Source organism: Chlorocebus sabaeus, chromosome 28 (assembly GCF_047675955.1).
Source record: "Chlorocebus sabaeus isolate Y175 chromosome 28, mChlSab1.0.hap1, whole genome shotgun sequence".
Taxonomy (NCBI): domain Eukaryota; kingdom Metazoa; phylum Chordata; class Mammalia; order Primates; family Cercopithecidae; genus Chlorocebus; species Chlorocebus sabaeus.
The window spans coordinates 15,091,251-15,107,590 of record NC_132931.1 but is presented as its reverse complement, the minus strand read 5'-3'; the positions used below and the strand labels follow the sequence as shown (position 1 = coordinate 15,107,590).

Here is a 16,340-nt window from a genome sequence, read left to right as displayed (position 1 = left end):
TTTTTTCTTTTTTTTCTTTTGAGACAGAGTCTCGCTCTGTCACCTGGGCTGGAGTGCAGTGGTGCAATCTCGGCTCACTGCAATCTTTGTCTCCCTGTTTCAAGTGATTCTTCTGCCTCAGCCTCAGCCTCCCAAGTAATTGGGATTACAGGCGCTCACCACCACACCCAGCTAATTTTTTGTATTTTTAGTAGAGATGGGATTTCACTCTGTTGGCCAGGCTGGTCTAGAATTCCTGACCTCAGGTGATCCACCTGCCTCAGCCTCCCAAAGTGCTGGGCTTACAGGCATGAGCCACTGTGCCTGGCCCCATTTGCCCATTTTCTAAGCACTGAGTTGTTTTGTCTTTTAAAAATTGACTTGTTGCTGGGCACAGTGGCTCACACCTGTAATCTCTGTGCTTTAGGAGGCCAAGGTAGGAGTTTTGCTTTAGGCCAGGTGTTCGAGGCCAGCCTGTACAACACAGCAAGACCCTGTCTCTAAATTAAAAAAAAAAATTAGCCAGACATGGTGGGGCATGTCTGTAATCCTAGCTACTTGGGAGGCTGAGGTGGGAGGATTGCTTGAGCCCAGGAGTTCAAGGCTGCAGTGAGCCATGATCATGCAGCATTTCACTCCAGTCTGGGCAACAGAGTGAGATCCTGTCTCTCCAAAAAACAATAATATAATTTGTAGGAGTTATATATTTTGAATCCCAGTTCTTTGGCAGTTTCTGGCTCAGCCTCTTCTTCACTTTGTGGTGTGGAACTTTTGGTGAATGAAGTTTCTTCATTTTTATTTATTAATTTTTTTTTGAGACACAGATTCTAACTCTGTTGCCCAGACTGGGGTGTAGTGGCACAATCATGATCATAGCTCACTGCAGCCTCAAATTCCTGGGCTGAAGTGGTCCTCCCACCTCAGGCTCCCAAGTAACTGGGCTTACAGGCGTGCATCACCATGCCTGGCTATTTTTCATATTTTTGGTTGAGATAGGGGTCTCACTGTATTGCCCAGCCTGGTCTCAAACTCCTCAAGTGATCCTCCCACCTTGGCCTCCCAAAGTGCTTGGATACAGGCATGAGCCACCTTGCCTGGCCTATTTCTTAATTTTGATATAATTAAATGTATTAATATTTTCCTTTGTGATTTATAATTTGTCCATCTTGTTTAAGAAGTCCTTCCCTGGCTGGGTGCAGTGAACCCAGGAGACAGAGGATGCAGTGAGCCAAGATTGTGCCACTGCACTCCAGCCTGGGCGACAGAGCCAGATTCCATCTCAAAAAAAAAGTCCTTCGCTACCCTGAAATTATAAAAACATTCTCCTATATTGACTTCTAAAAATTGTATAGTGTTCCCCTTCACATTGAAGTCTTTAATTCACTTGTAATTGATTGAAAATATGTATGATTGATAACATACAATCTGCTTTTATTTCTTCCATGTAAATAACTGTCTTCACACATATTCATTGAAGAGTCCAGTCTGTCTTTGAGCCGAGTGTCAGCTCTGCTGTGAATCATGTTTTCGTCAGCCTGTGGTCTTTTCCTGGGCACTGTCTACATTTATTTATTTATTTATTTTAATCTTTGTAGAGAAAGGATCTCACCATCTTGCTCAGGCTGATTTTGAACTCCTGGGCTCAAGCGATCCTCCTGCCTCAGTCTCCCGAAGTGCTGGGATTAGAGACGTGAGCCACTGTGCCTGGCCTTAGCCTTCTTGTATAGTCATCATTTTATTTTTGAGACTCATCCATATCGATAGACTTAGCTCATTCTTTTTAATTTTTTTTTTTTTCTTTCGAGTCAGAATCTTCCTCTGTCGCCCAGGCTGGAGTGCAGTGATGTGATCCGCCTCCAGGTTCAGGCAATTCTCCTGCCTCAGCCTCCTGAGTAGCTGGGATTACAGGCACCCGCCATAACACCCAGCTGATTTTTATATTTTTAGTAGCGATGGGGTTTCACCATGTTGGCTAGGCTGGTCTCAAACTCCTGACCTCAAGTGGTCCACCCACCTCCACCTCCTAAAGTGCTGGGATTACAGGCATGAGCCACCATGCCTGGCCTGAAAAAATATTTTTGTTGGATGGGATTCTGTTTTATGAATGTACCACAATTTATTCAAGTTCTTATTGATGAATATTTAGGCTGTTTTCTGGTTATAAAGAGCACTCCTATGAGTGTCTTAGATACAGTCTCAATGGGAGCGTTTCTTTAGTATAAATACCTGCATATGGAATTGCCGGGTGGCAGCATTTACCCACCTCACCCTTGCTAGATGTTGCCAGTTTGTTCTCCAAAGTAGTTGTTTAATTGATAATTTTTTTCTTCTTTCAGTGCCTGAAGACCTCTCATTAGAAGAGAGAGAAGAACTTCTAGATATTCGTCGAAGAAAAAAGGAACTTATTGATGACATTGAGGTAAAAAAAAAAAACAACCCCCAAAAATCCCAAACTCTATTTTTTGCTTTTGAGTAAAACAGTAAAAGAGTAGCCTCACAAAAATATAAAAGAAAAAAAAAAAAAAAGTGTTCAGTGTGTGCATATAAGAACTACACAAAGAGACAGATTGAAAAAGTTATCAAGTTGGGAAAGCAAAGACTTCACACACGCAGTGAGACCCTGGGTAGAAATCAAGACGTCGTGGAACTGAGGTCAGCAGCAGCCAGCTTGCAAACCCAAAGCCACAGACAGTCATCTAAAGGAGCAGCAAGCCACCAGCGCATTGCTCTGTCAGACTGTGCACTGAGACCCTCTTTCGTTAACCAATGTGCTTGTTTTTTGCTTTTTGTTTCTTTGAGACAGAGTCTCGCTCTGTTGCCCAGGCTGGAGTACAGTGGCGTAGTCTGGGCTCACTGCAAGCTCCGCCTCCTGGGTTCACGCCATTCTCCTGCCTCAGTCTCCCGAGTAGCTGAGATTACAGGCGCCTGCCACCACACCCAGCTAATTTTTTATATTTTTACTAGAGACAGGGTTTCACTGTGTTAGCCAGGATGGTCTTGATCTCCTGACCTTGTGATCTGCCTGCCTCAGCCTCCCAAAGTGCTGGGATTACAGGCCTGAGCCACCATGCCCAGCCACCGATATGTTAATATTCTAGCACCTGGAACATTGCCTGTTCCATTTTTGGCTCTCAGATACCCTTTGAATGAATGCATAGGCATGTTTTGGGTTCCAGCTGTGTACCAAGTGCCTACTAGGTGTTAGGAGTAGAATGACACATTAGGCCGGGCACAGTTGGTCACACCTGTAATCCAGCACTTTGGGAGGCCAAGGCGGGAGGATCTGTTGAGCCCAGAAGTTCAAGACCAGCCTGGGCAACATGGTCAAACCCCATATCTACAAAAAATACAAAACTTAGCTGGGCATGGTGGCATGTACCTGTAGTCCCAGCTACTCGGGAGGCTGAGGTGGGAAGATCACCTGAGCCCAAGAAGTTGAGGCTACAGTGAACCGTGATTGTGCCACTATACTGCGGACTGGGTGACAGAGCAAGACCCTGTCTCAAAAAAACAAAACAAAACAAAACAAAACAAAAAACATTAAACCAAGACAAATAAAAACACAGGCATACAAACATGGGCTGTCCCACACTTGTGTACTTTACTCAGAGGACAGGGTAGAGGCAAGTCCCACAGGAGAAGCACATGAATGAAGCCGCAGTCTCAGCGTGGGAGAGCCTGTGAGTGTTACAGAAATGATTCAGAGGGCCGGCCCTGGCTGCTTCCGTTTGGGGCTTCCTTGGGAAAGTCAAGCAGACATGGAGGTCTTCTTTGAAAAGCTTCCTAGTCATTGTCATTGCCAAAGTAAATGTGGCTTCACAGGCCACGGCAGGGACAGGCCTTGTCCCAGACAATAGCTCCTTTCTAGGAGCTTGCGTTTTAATTCTGAGTGTCTTGGCGTACAGAATAATAGGGTCCCAGATAAAAATGTCTTTGTATTTGAAAGGTAATTCATGGAAATTTTGCTTGTAAGGTTACCCTTCATTCTTGGAAAAATGAGATAACCCAGAATCGGTCTCTGGTTGAAGAATAAGGATGTATATTATTTGGACGTTAGTAATCATCCTGCTGATAAATGTGGAATTGTAATCTAGCTCTAATTACTTCATTTTATCAGTGAGCACACTGAGGCCCAGGGAAGTTGGAGGCTTCCAGAGGTCTCTCTCATTAGTAGGGGCCACATGAAGGGAAAAGGGGGTGTGTCCCCTTGGATGCCTTTGGCTTCTCTGAGCGCCCTGAGTCAGTTCTGTTCACCCCCGGGCTCTGTCCATGGTGCTTCATCTCATTCAAGGTGACAGAAGTGTTCCTGAGACCACCGACCTAAACACACCTGAGCTTCAGCCTGAGACCGCCGATGTAAACACACTTGAGCCTCAGCTTCCCCCCAGGAACAAAGGCTGTCTTGAAGGAGGAGGCGGGTGACTGTGTGTGTGGCAGGGCTGAATAGTGCAGTTAAGTGAACTGAGGACTCAAGGCTTTCCTTTTGCTGGTTTTATCTTTTTTTTTTTTTTAAGAGACAAAGTCTTGCTCTGTCGCCCAGACTGGAGTACAATGGTGTGATCATGGCTCACTGTAGCTTCAAACTCCTGGGTTCACGCAATCCTCCCTCCTCAGCCTCTCTAGTAGCTAGGACTACAGGTGTGTACCACCACACTCAGCTACTTTTTCTGTTCTTCTTTTTTGTAGCAATGGGGCCTTGCCACATTGCCCAGGCTGTTCTCAAACTCCTGGTCTCGAGTGATCCCCGTGCTTCAGCTTCCCCAAATGCTGGGATTACAGGCGTGAACCACCACTCCTGACTTGGTTTTATCTTTTCACAGCTGTGATATTCCCCCGCAATGTCCCTGCCTGATTTTATATACAGATACCCTAGGATCTGCATAGTGACCCCTCTGAATCTGGTATCTGATGAAAAGTGAGCAAATAATTTTGTTTTCTCCTAAGTTGTGGTGGCTTTGACTGTGAAACTCTAGCTGTATTGATAATAGTATTGGTTTTTCCATCCCTGCGATGCTCAGATGAGACCTCAGGGAAGCTTGTCACAAGAGGACTAAAATTTCCGTCTCAGGGGAGGAAGGTTAAGACCCACTCCTCACCTCAAAATTCTTCTTTTTTGACAGAGGCTGAAATATGAAATTGCGGAAGTGATGACAGAGATCGACAATCTAACTTCCGTAGAGGAGAGGTAACAATTTGTGGCCACACCTTCAAGCTGTTTACTCGTTTCTTTCTACCTCCATCTTCTAGTCAAACTTGCAGAAAGTGGGGTGAGAGTGGTTGGGATGGGGGGAGCCTGTGGAGTTGTTAACTCCTCTCCTCTCCCCCCACTCCTCGTGGAGGGGTCCCGGGGTATTTCCCTGGATGTTACTTCTCATTGCCTCCTCCGTAAGTCATCATCTACCTTTATAGGTTCAGGCGTAAGCACAGGTACTTCAGGGTTGACCCGCACAGAAATTACCTGCCTGCGTCATAAGGAGCTGTGCTTTATTAAAATCACTGGTTTGCATCATTAACTTTTTCTGAAGTGTCTCAAGTTATCAAATGTGAAGAGCAATGGCGGCCACACCACCCCTCCGCCACCGTGGAGGCTGGAGGCCCCTCCGTGCGGGCCTGTGCTTCCCTTCCTTGAGTCCATTGTTGCGGGGGAAGGTGCACTGGAGGGCCGTGACTCGGCTGCACCGTGAAAACAACATGAGTTATTTTCAAATTATTCCACACCAACAGCAAAACGACTCAGAGGAACAAACAGATAGCCATGGGAAGAAAGAAATTCAACATGGATCCCAAAAAGGTAAGAGAATGCTCTCCCTTTTCTGGCCTGCAGGAGATGGACTCATCCATTGATTTGAACTGCCATGTCCCTTCTGGACAGAGGTCAGAGGTGGTCCGTCCTGTCACCTCATAAAAGACGGGGAGTTGAAGGCACATTTCGATCAAAAAGGGGCTGTTCACGAGTGGGGTGAAGCAGAAGTGCCTTGTAGGGTTGGTACCCTGGGCAGAAAGGCCTTTCTTGCCGAGTGAGCTTCTGGGTGAGGAGGCAGCCTCACAGGCCCGGCTCGGACATTGCGGGGCAAGCCGGGCTTGGCTCCAGGCAGTGCCCTTGCTGTCGAGGCTCATATTCCCCTCTTCCCACTTGAGCTGGGCCCTACAGCCAGGAACCACGTGATTAGGAAGGAGCAGGGGTGGGAGTGGAACCCGGGTGTCTAGAGGTTGTGGACTTTATAATCTGGGTGGATTAAGTGGTTCACGTAAGAGGACGTTATTTCTCCATTCACCTTAAAAAGCAGGTGTCTGTGAAAAAAACAAGGGATCCTCCACATTTAAACCAGCATCTTCCTCTTTCCTCAAGTTGGATTTTCTAGGGAAACACCCGAAAACAGTGAAACCTGAAACATGTAGCTGCTTGTTTCTGAGACTGAGCTAAAGGATTTGGCAGAATCTGTGAAGATTTTTGGTGGACGTTTTGGTTTTGAGAAAGAAGGGCAGACCTGAGTCTTCAGGGTTTGGGAGAGGAACGGCGTGTCCAAATTTCACCACATTGGTCAGGCTGGTCTCGAACTCCTGACCTCAGGTGATCCGCCCACCTCGGCCTCCAAAAGTGCTGGGATTACAGGCGTGAGCCATTGCGCCCAGCCATGTCTGGATTTTCTTAAGGCCGCGGACATCTGCAGCCAGAGGAGGGTTTTGTTTAGCGCACACACTCTAGCCACTGTGAAAACTGTCCTGTTGCTTTCTCTTTCTCTGCTCGTGGGGCATCCGTCATCTCCACGATGGAATGAAAATTGTCAATTTTGTGAATTTGGAAATGATTTGATATTTTGGGTAACAGCTTTTCTTTAAGGAGTTGGGACTGTGGAGTTAGACTTTTTTTTTTTTTTTGAGATGGAGTCTTGCTCTGTCGCCCAGGCTGGAGTGCAGTGGCCAGATCTCAGCTCACTGCAAGCTCCGCCTTCCGGGTTCACGCCATTCTCCTGCCTCAGCCTTCAGAGTAGCTGGGACTACAGGCGCCCGCCACCTTGCCCGGCTAGTTTTTTGTATTTTTTTGGTAGAGACGGGGTTTCACCGTGTTAGCCAGGCTGGTCTCGATCTCCTGACCTCATGATCTGCCCATCTCGGCCTCCCAAAGTGCTGGGATTACAGGCTTGAGCCACCGCGCCTGGCCGGAGTTAGATTTATCAGCAGATTTAATAAGCATTGGAAGCATCTCAGGATTCTTTATGAAAGTGGATGTTCTCAAAACGACCTTATGTTTTAAGGGGACCCAGGTGATGCAGCACAGGGCAGCACTTCAGTAAGTTCATGGGCAAATGCTCATCTCATGAAAGACATACAGATAGATACTTACTTTGTAAAGGGATGCTACTGAGGCCTGGCGTGCTGGCTCACACATATAATCCCGGCACTTTAGGAGGCCCAGCTGGGCGGATCATCTGCGGTCAGGAGTTTGAGACCAGCGCAGCCAACATGGTGAAAACCTGTCTCTACTAAAAATACAAAATTAACCGGGCATGGTGGCGGGTGCCTGTAGTCCCAGCTACTCGGGAGGCTGAGGCGTGAGAATCACTTGAACCTGGGAGGCGAGTTGCAGTGAGCTGAGATTGTGTCACTGCACTGCAGCCTGGGCGACAAGAGTGAGAGACTCTCTCTCAAAATAAATAAGTAAAGTGATGCCACCACTGTGCATCAGGGTTCAGCTTCATGAGCGTAAACTTGCCTTCATGCCTGTGAAGCCCTCTCTGTTAGGCTCTTGCCTGTCTTCCTGTTTTATATATACCGTGTGTCAGGGTTTTTTTTTTTTTTTTTTTTTTTTTTTTAAGATGGAGTCGCTGGGCGCGGTGGCTCAAGCCTGTAATCCCAGCACTTTGGGAGGCCGAGATGGGTGGATCACGAGGTCAGGAGATCGAGACCATCCTGGCTAACACAGTGAAACCCCGTCTCTACTAAAAAATACAACAACAACAAAAAAAACTAGCCGGGCGAGGTGGTGGGCGCCTGTAGTCCCAGCTACTGGGGAGGCTGAGGCAGGAGAATGGCGTGAACCCGGGAGGCGGAGCTTGCAGTGAGCTGAGATCCGGCCACTGCACTCCAGCCTGGGCGACAGAGCAAGACTCTGTCGCAAAAAAAAAAAAAAAGGATGGAGTCTCGCTCTGTCGTCCAGGCTGGAGTGCAGTGGCACGATCGTGGCTCACAGCAAGCTCCGCCTCCCGGGTTCACGCCATTCTCCTGCCTCAGCCTCCCAAGTAGCTGGGACTACAGGTGCCCGCCGCCACGCCCGGCTAATTTTTTGTATTTTTAGTAGAGACGGGGTTTCACCGTGTTAGCCAGGATGGTCTCGATCTCCTGACCTCATGATCCACCCTTCTCGGCTCCCAAAGTGCTGGGATTACAGGCGTGAGCCACCGCGCCCAGCCATGTCAGATTTCTAGTAAGGGCCAACATTGAGAAGTCACTGTTTGTCAAGAACCATGATGAGGAAGCACTTTAATTCATACACTTAAGTTCCTATAGTAGCCTTATGAGGTAGGGAGGGTCCGTCTTAATTCCTCTTTCACAGTTGGGGAAAATGAGGCACAGAACAGCTAAGGAATTCACCACTGTCCTGAGGAGGGAACCTGACTCCAAGGCAGCCTGTCACTGCTGCTGTCTGCTGCACTGGGTGGAAGCCCCTGGGGTTGGTTTCTAGGTGGCCCTAAGTGGTCATCCCTGTGGTACTGGCTCACCACGGCCAGGGAAGTTGGCGTTTAACCCATTTATTATGCCTGAGGTTGCCGGTTTTTGAATTTCTGCAGTCAGACCTTGGCGATGACCTTGAGCAGTAGGATGTAAACAGCCCCCACATGCTTTGTGTTCCAATAATGGAACACTAGGCATAACCTACTTTGCCTGGGCTGTGGCAAATTGCTCACCAGCTTCATTTTTTTGTTCCTCTTCACCTATAAGATTTTAAGAATCTTGATTACTGGTTGTACTTATCTATAATTATGCTGCTTGATAAAAGCAGATGGCACGTTTAGTCTGCATGTAGCCTTTTGCTGGGAAAAATTATCAAAGTTCCTTAGTTTTGTGGACTTGGATATAGCACTTGTCTTAAGTCTACTTGAGCCTTCCTAATGTAATACCATAGAGGGGGTGCTTAAACAGTGGAAATGTATTTTCTTACAGTTCTGGAGGCTGGAAGTCCAAGATGAGGGTGCCGGCATGATTGGCGTCTGGTGAGGGCTGTCTTCTTGGCCTGCTGGTAGCCACCTTCTTGCTGTATCCTCACATGCTGGGTAGTAAGGAGAACTTGCTGACTCTAGGGTGCTGTTCTTATAAGGGCACAAATACCATCAGACCAGGACCCCCACCAGGACCTCATGTAACACTTATTACCTCCAAAAGACCCCATCTCCAGATACCATCACATTGGGGGTTTGAGCTTCAACATACGAATTTCGTTCACAGCTGCGATGGATGATGTCACATGCTTCAGACACAACTCAGAATTACATCTACCTCCCCACGCCCCTATTAAACGTGTAACGTTGTGAAGCATGAAGACATTGTCAGAGTAAATACATTCCTTCCGGCTAGGATGGCATTTTCTACGTCTCAGAGTGATGACACTTTCAACAGGGAGCTTTGGTTTGTTCAGGTGCATTATTTCTAGTAGCACTTGAGTTCATAAATGAGTAAGAGGGAAGGTTTGATTAGATCACGGAAGCTGAAAACACTCTGCAGCCTCTCTCTTTTATTCCTGATTTCCTAGAAATGCCTTAAATAAAATATATAAATCATATGACAAGCAGGGGTTCACTCAGTGGACTAGAAATGGAGGAATCCCTGGAAGAAGATAAATGGGATCCACTGAAGAAGGAAACAGTGCCCACAGAACATGCAAGAAAGGACTGCCGGGGGCAGCAAGAGCAGCTTCAGAGTTCCCAGAGCGCAGAGGAGGCACATTCGGGGAGCAGGACTGTGGGAGGGACGTCGAGACTGGTCGCCCTTTCCTGACCTTGTGCCTAGCAGTGATTGTGTCTCCAGGTGGGAAAAGCAAGAGGGAACACTTAGTCCGTGAAAACAAGCAGCGTCCTTGGTGGGTGGCAGCACCAAGAAGGAGAAATAGCCACTCTCAAGAGACCAGCCGATGGCTGCCTGACCTGCTCCTCTGCCAGATCACTGGAGGCAGCTGCAGCAAAAACCAGACGCAGGTAGCGTTCTGTTAGGCCAGCAGTGACCCTTCAATACAAAGACGAACACCCACCAAGCACCACCAAGCGTTTGAGGAAACCAGCACCATGAAAGAGACACAAAACCCTACAAACAGAAGAACTAAGACGGGAGGAAACAGACTTAATAGAAACAGTAGAGGCGGGGAGGGCGGCTCATGCCTGTAATCCCGACGTCTTGGAAGGCCTAGGCGTGAGGATCGCTTGAGCTCAGGTGTTCAAAACCAGCCTAAGATAGCGAGACCCTCATCTCTACAAACTATTTCTTTTTTTTAAATCAGCCAGGCATAGTGGTATGCAGCTGTAATCCCAGCTACTTGAGAGGCTAAGGTGGGAGGATCACTTGAGCGCAGGAGTTTGAGGCTAAAGTGAACTGTGATTGCACCACTGCATTCTAGCCTGGGTGACAGTAAGACTTGGTCTTTTAAATCCTTTATCAAGCCAGGTGTGGTGGCATGTGCCTGTAGTCCAACTACTGGGAGGCTAAGGCAGAAGGATCGCTTGAGCCCAGGAGTTTGAGGCTTCAGTGAGCTGTGATTACACCACTGCACTCTAGCCTGGGCAACAAAACGAGACCCTGTCTCTTGAAAAAGAAGCACGAGGCTGGGTGTGGTGGCTCACGCCTGTAATCCCAGCACTTTGGGAGGCCAAGGTGGGTGGATTGCCTGAGGTCAGAAGTTTGAGATCAGCTTGGCTAACATGGTGAAACCCCATCTCTACTAAAAATAGAAAAAAAATTAGCTGGGTATGGTGGCAGGCACCTGTAATCTCAGCTACTTGGGAGCCTGAGGCAGGAGAATCGCTTGAACCTGGGAGGTGGAGGTTGCAATGAACCTAGATTGTGCTAATGCACTCCTCCCTGGGCGATAAGGGCAAAACTCTGTCTCAAAACTAAATAAATAAAACAAAACAGAAGAAGCAGCCAAAAAAAAAAAAGGGGGCAACTTTTTATCATAGAAGATTTGTCTATATTATAAATATCATCAAAAAGATACGATAGGATGTTTCTTATCCATGATACAAAAATGGGGGATTGTGAAAAAGAACCTTGGAAATGAAAACTGGGAGTGTCTGTCACATCATCACTTGAGCATATGGAGAAGACGTGGCTGAAGAGTGGACGTGTGCTAGAAGAGAGTTTAAGAATTCTTTATTCAGTTTTGCAGAGAACTACGAGAAAACATGTGAGGTGGGTCCAGCAGGCCAAATTTCATCTAAGTCTCAAAAGGAGAGAATGGAAAATGGAGGAGAGGAAATATTTCAAAGAAATCTTGGAATATTTTAGAACTAAGAAAAATCCTTAGATTCAAGGCCCCACCAAATGCCAAGCAGGATGAAAATTGAAAAGACTTACGCACTTAGATGTGTCAAGTGAAATGTTGTAAAACTCGTGGATAGAGAAATTCATTTAATTTTCCAGGAAGGAAAGATCAGATTACCTAAGAGGAAGTGAGGAGCACAGCAAGCTTATCAGGGACACTGGATCAAAGACAGGAGGGAAGGCAGTGCCTTCCCTTCCAAGGCCTGAGGAAACATGATTTAAAACCCCGAATTCTGTCTGTCCTGTCACTCACGAGAGAAGGTGAGGAAAGACATGTTCAGACACACAAGGGCTTCTCTGATCTCTAGGAATTGTGTAATTGGAGTATGACACCTCAAAACAAGAAATGATTACACAGGATCAAAAAGGAAAGAAACAAGCAAAACTTTTTACGTCAAAGTGAGAAATTTAGTCCAAATTTATGTCAGTATGTAAGTAGCAAGGGGGAAAGGAAGGAGGGAAGTAACAGCTAAGGTTTTCTAGATGTTGATAGATACAAATAAGTTTAAATACTTGTCAAAATTTTAAGAGTAATCACTAAAGAGAAATAGGATTTTAAAATTATTAACAAACATCAAAGAAAGTTTGATCAGTTCAACACAAAGCTGGAAAGGCATGTGAAATAGAAAGTACCAAATAAGGGGTCAGGAGGAAGTGCTAACCAATCAGTGCTCACTGTAGATTTGATTGGGCTAAATTAATGACAAGACAGACATTCGGATATTAATTTAAATACATAAGTAAAATCCAGCTTCGGATTGAGACCCACACCTAGAAGAGAAACAAAAAAAGATAAGAGTAGGTGTAGTGGGTCACATGGTACCACTGCCCCCATTTCTGCTGTTTGACTTTCTAAATGGTATTCTAAAATATTAAAAATTTCCAACACTGTTAGAACATTCACTTTCTTCTATGAGTATTTACCTAGTGTATTAGTGTTCTAGGGCTGCCATGACAAAAGACCACAAACTGGGTGGTTTAAAACAAGAGAAGTCTATTCTCACTCAGTTCAGGCGGCCAGAAGTCCAAGATGGGGGTGTGGGCAGGATTGCTGCTCAGACTCTGCGGGAGAATCCCTTCCCGCCTCGTTCCTGGCTGCCGGCCTCGCGCTCTCCGCAGCTGGGGGCGCCTCACTGTGGTCTCGGCCTCCATTGTCTTGTGGCCTTCTCTGCACCTTCTCCTCTGTCTCATAGGACAAGTGTGATTGGACGCAGAGCTCTGTGTCCTCCTCCTCTGCTTGTCTCTTTGCCACCTCCCAAATAGCATTCTCCAAGAAATGTCCTACTTTTTTGTATGTTCTGAATTTTAGGGCAGGTCTTGAGCTTCCAGAGGAATTAATGGAAGCCTGATGCCCAGGCCCATTCAGTCCCCTGGGCTTCAGCTGACAGCGGCCTTCACCATGCAAGGTCAGGCCCCCAGCCTTGCATCCCCAGAGATGACAGGACAACTAGTGATCCCTGAGGGTGTCCTGCCTCCCTCCCACCTGCAGCTGATGGCCTCACCTGGCTTCTCCACCTGCTTCACTTGTTTTCCTCACTTACAGCCAATAGCAAAGCCCTAGCACTGTCTCCTGCCCCAGGCTCTGTTTTCAGGGAACTTGGGCTACATTAGGCCTCTCCAGACCAGACCTGTGTTGCTACAGTGTGTGTGTGTGTCTTGTAATTTAGATGGTGCCCCTGTGGGTGTACCCACTTAAACTCCTACCAGATACATATGAAAATTGATTTCGGATTGTTAGACTCGCTAATTTTTTTGGAGAATAACAAATCATGGTACACAAATTCTAAATGTACAGCTTGAAGAATCTTTATAAATTAATATACTCACATAACTGCAACCCAGAACAAGCCACAGTTGTAGAATATTACAGGGCACCTTGCTGGTGCCTCGTCTTAGGGAATTCACTCCCCAAGGCAGCCAGTCCTTAATCACCATGAGTTAGTTTTGCCTTTTTCAAACCTGCTATGAATGGAATTGAAATCCTCTTCCGTGTCGTCTTTTGCTCCATCTCATGTCTATGAGATTCGTTCTTGTGAGTGTTCATTCCATTTCATGGCTGTAGAGTCTTCCATCATGTGATTATGCCGGAATGTATTGATTGGTTCTCTTATTGACTGTTTTCAGTTTTTGGAAACAAGGCTGCTGTGGACGTTCGTGTGTGTAAAAGAAATAGAAAATCTTCTGGATGGACTGTGAGGGTATGAGGCAGCCCTGGTCTCGGGTACTGACAGTCTTAGCTGGATAGAGCCTCTCTGAATTTGTGGAAATGGCCTCCTGGCAAATTGATTTCTGATTCCCTATTCCCTTACCAACCTTGCCAACACATATTTTGAAACTGGCTGCAAAGCTATGTTAGAGGTAAAAATTTCTATTATAGGTTCCTGGGACTTCTCATGAGACAGTGCTCAGCTGATTCAGGCCAGGGGCAGCCCATTGCCTTTGAGATTGTCAGCTGTGCTGCAGCCCTCAGAGTGGGCATAAGCTTTGACTGGATGAGCTTGGTGGCACAGCATGTCAGTTAATATGTTTTTGGTATCAGGTAACAAAAAATCCAACAAAATGTATCTTACACGGTGGAGGTTTATCTTCATGCAGCTGTGTAGCAATGGGTGGCTCCCAAGTGACAAGAAGGTGGTGCCTGTGCCCATCTCAGGGTTTCCCATGTGAGATGGCCACTGTGGCTCTGGTCATCACATCCGTGTTCAAGGCAGAAAGGAGGAGGAAGAGCAGTGCTGGCTCATGGGCCCCTTTTTACCAGGAAATCAAAAACTTTCTCTCCGGGCTTGTCTTTCTGTCTGGCCAGATCTGGTCACGGGTCATTTCTAGTGCTAAACGCAGCCAGTAAACTGCCTCTGTAGTGAAGGGGGTGGCAGCGAGTGGGGACTGGCACCACCCGCTCGCTGCCTCCCTGGGACTGGGGCCAGGTTGGCCGACTGGCAGTGGCCACCACCCACAAAGTGTCCCTCGCAGACACAGAATAAACCATCTTCCTAAGCTTGGAAAATCTAATATTATTACTACTCCTGCCTTTATAATTTCTAATAACCACCTGTAATGGTTTGTTCAATAACCCATTTGTTTGTCTTTTAACTTGTTTAACTGCCAGGAGGAATGAATGTGCGTTTCTTTGATGGATAAAATGTAGTATGGAGTTGGGAAAATCAGATTGTGCAGTTATATGGGTGTCTCTGGTATTATTTTTGCTGTGTCCATACCAGTAAAATCATGACACTAAGTGTACTTCTGTCTTTGAAAAATGAGTTTGAGTGACACTCCTAACTGGTGCTTCCTTTCTAATGTTCTTCAGGGAATTCAGTTTCTAATAGAAAATGACCTGCTACAGAGTTCCCCAGAAGACGTCGCCCAGTTCCTTTATAAAGGAGAAGGCCTAAATAAGACCGTCATTGGGGACTACCTGGGTGAAAGGTGAGTTCGAGGAGGAGGCACAGCCCTACCTGGGGCCACTCAGCCCTGCACCTTGACCTAGGTCACACTCCACTTTCGGGGCCGTCACAGCCTAAAGGCATGATACAGCCATGGGCTGTGGGCATCCACGTGCCCATCTCAATACCACGTGGGCCCAGTGCAATCGGTTCTTTTCCCGTGTCCGTGGGAGGAGAGATGCCTTAGAGTATTCTGGGATCCTGGGACTCCTCTGGAATCCTGTTTTTCAGGGAACCATGACAGAACCGACAATGTTGCTGCCCCTTTCTCCTTAGGTTGGAAAGCATCTTAATCGTCTTCTGTTTTACCCAGAAATACACCAGGTTTCTCAGTGGTTTTCTTTCTCGTGTTACTTGCAGAATGAATAAAGGTGGAAGGTGAATTTTTTTAATGGAAAGCAGCAGGTCAGATTTACTTTCTGACCGCTACTGGCTTAGCAGAGGTTAGGGCAGGAATGCTGAGGCAGCACACGCCCTGAGTATGCCAAAACACACTTTTGTCAAAGACCAGAAGAAAGTATTTTTAAACAAAAGCCCAATAGTTCCTAAAGTTGGGAGGTTTCGGTTTTTAGCTTTTTTTTAAAAAAATACTTGATTGAAAGTGGAAAGTGGAAAACTCATTCTCTGAGACCAGCACTACCTGATACCCAACCAAAGACACCGCTAGAAAATGGCAGACCATATCCTTATGACTGTAATATATAGTCAGCAACATCTAGAAAGGATTCTGTACCAAGGGGACTTACCCCATGAATGCAAGGTTAGTTCAACATATAAGTCAATTAAAGTAATATACCATATCATTCAAATAAAGGACAAAACCCACGTAATCTTCTCAACAAATATAGGAAAAGCATTTGACAGAACTCAAAACTCCTTCACAATAAAAACACTTAAAAAGCTAAGACAGGCAGGGAACTTGTTCAACATGATGGGCGGTACCTATAAAAAACCCCACAACTTAACGGTGAAAGAGTGACTGCTTTCTCCCTAAGATCAAGAACAAGACAAGGATGTCTGCTCTTAGCACTGCTGTTCAGCCCAGTGCTGGCACGTCTTGCCAGGGCAGTTAGACAAGAAAATAAAGACATCCAAATTGGAAAGGAAGAAATTAAATTCTATTTGCAGATGATGCAATCATGTATATAGAAAATCTTAAGGAATCATTAAAAACTATTAGAAGTAATACATTCAGTAAGGTTGCATGATATACAATTAATATACAAAACTCAATTGGCCAGGCATGGTGGCTCATGCCTGTAATCCCAGCACTTTGGGAGGCTGAGGCAGGCAGATCACAAGGTCAGGAGATAGAGACCATCCTGGCTAACACGGTGAAACTTCGTCTCTACTAAAAACACAAAAAGTTAGTCAGGCATGGTGGCGGGC

At 46.3% G+C, this 16,340-nt stretch overlaps 1 protein-coding gene across 2 annotated transcripts in view; it reads left to right on the top strand.

The window, feature by feature from the left end:
• CYTH3 (cytohesin 3) overlaps positions 1-16,340 on the top strand; it is a 113,517-nt gene that overhangs the window by 82,259 nt on the left and 14,918 nt on the right. For both annotated transcript variants that reach the window (XM_008018725.3, XM_073012802.1), the window contains 4 exons: positions 2,316-2,398; positions 5,100-5,164; positions 5,704-5,770; positions 14,816-14,934. In XM_008018725.3, coding sequence (XP_008016916.2) covers positions 2,316-2,398; positions 5,100-5,164; positions 5,704-5,770; positions 14,816-14,934 — 334 coding nt within the window. The remainder of the gene's footprint in view (positions 1-2,315; positions 2,399-5,099; positions 5,165-5,703; positions 5,771-14,815; positions 14,935-16,340) is intronic.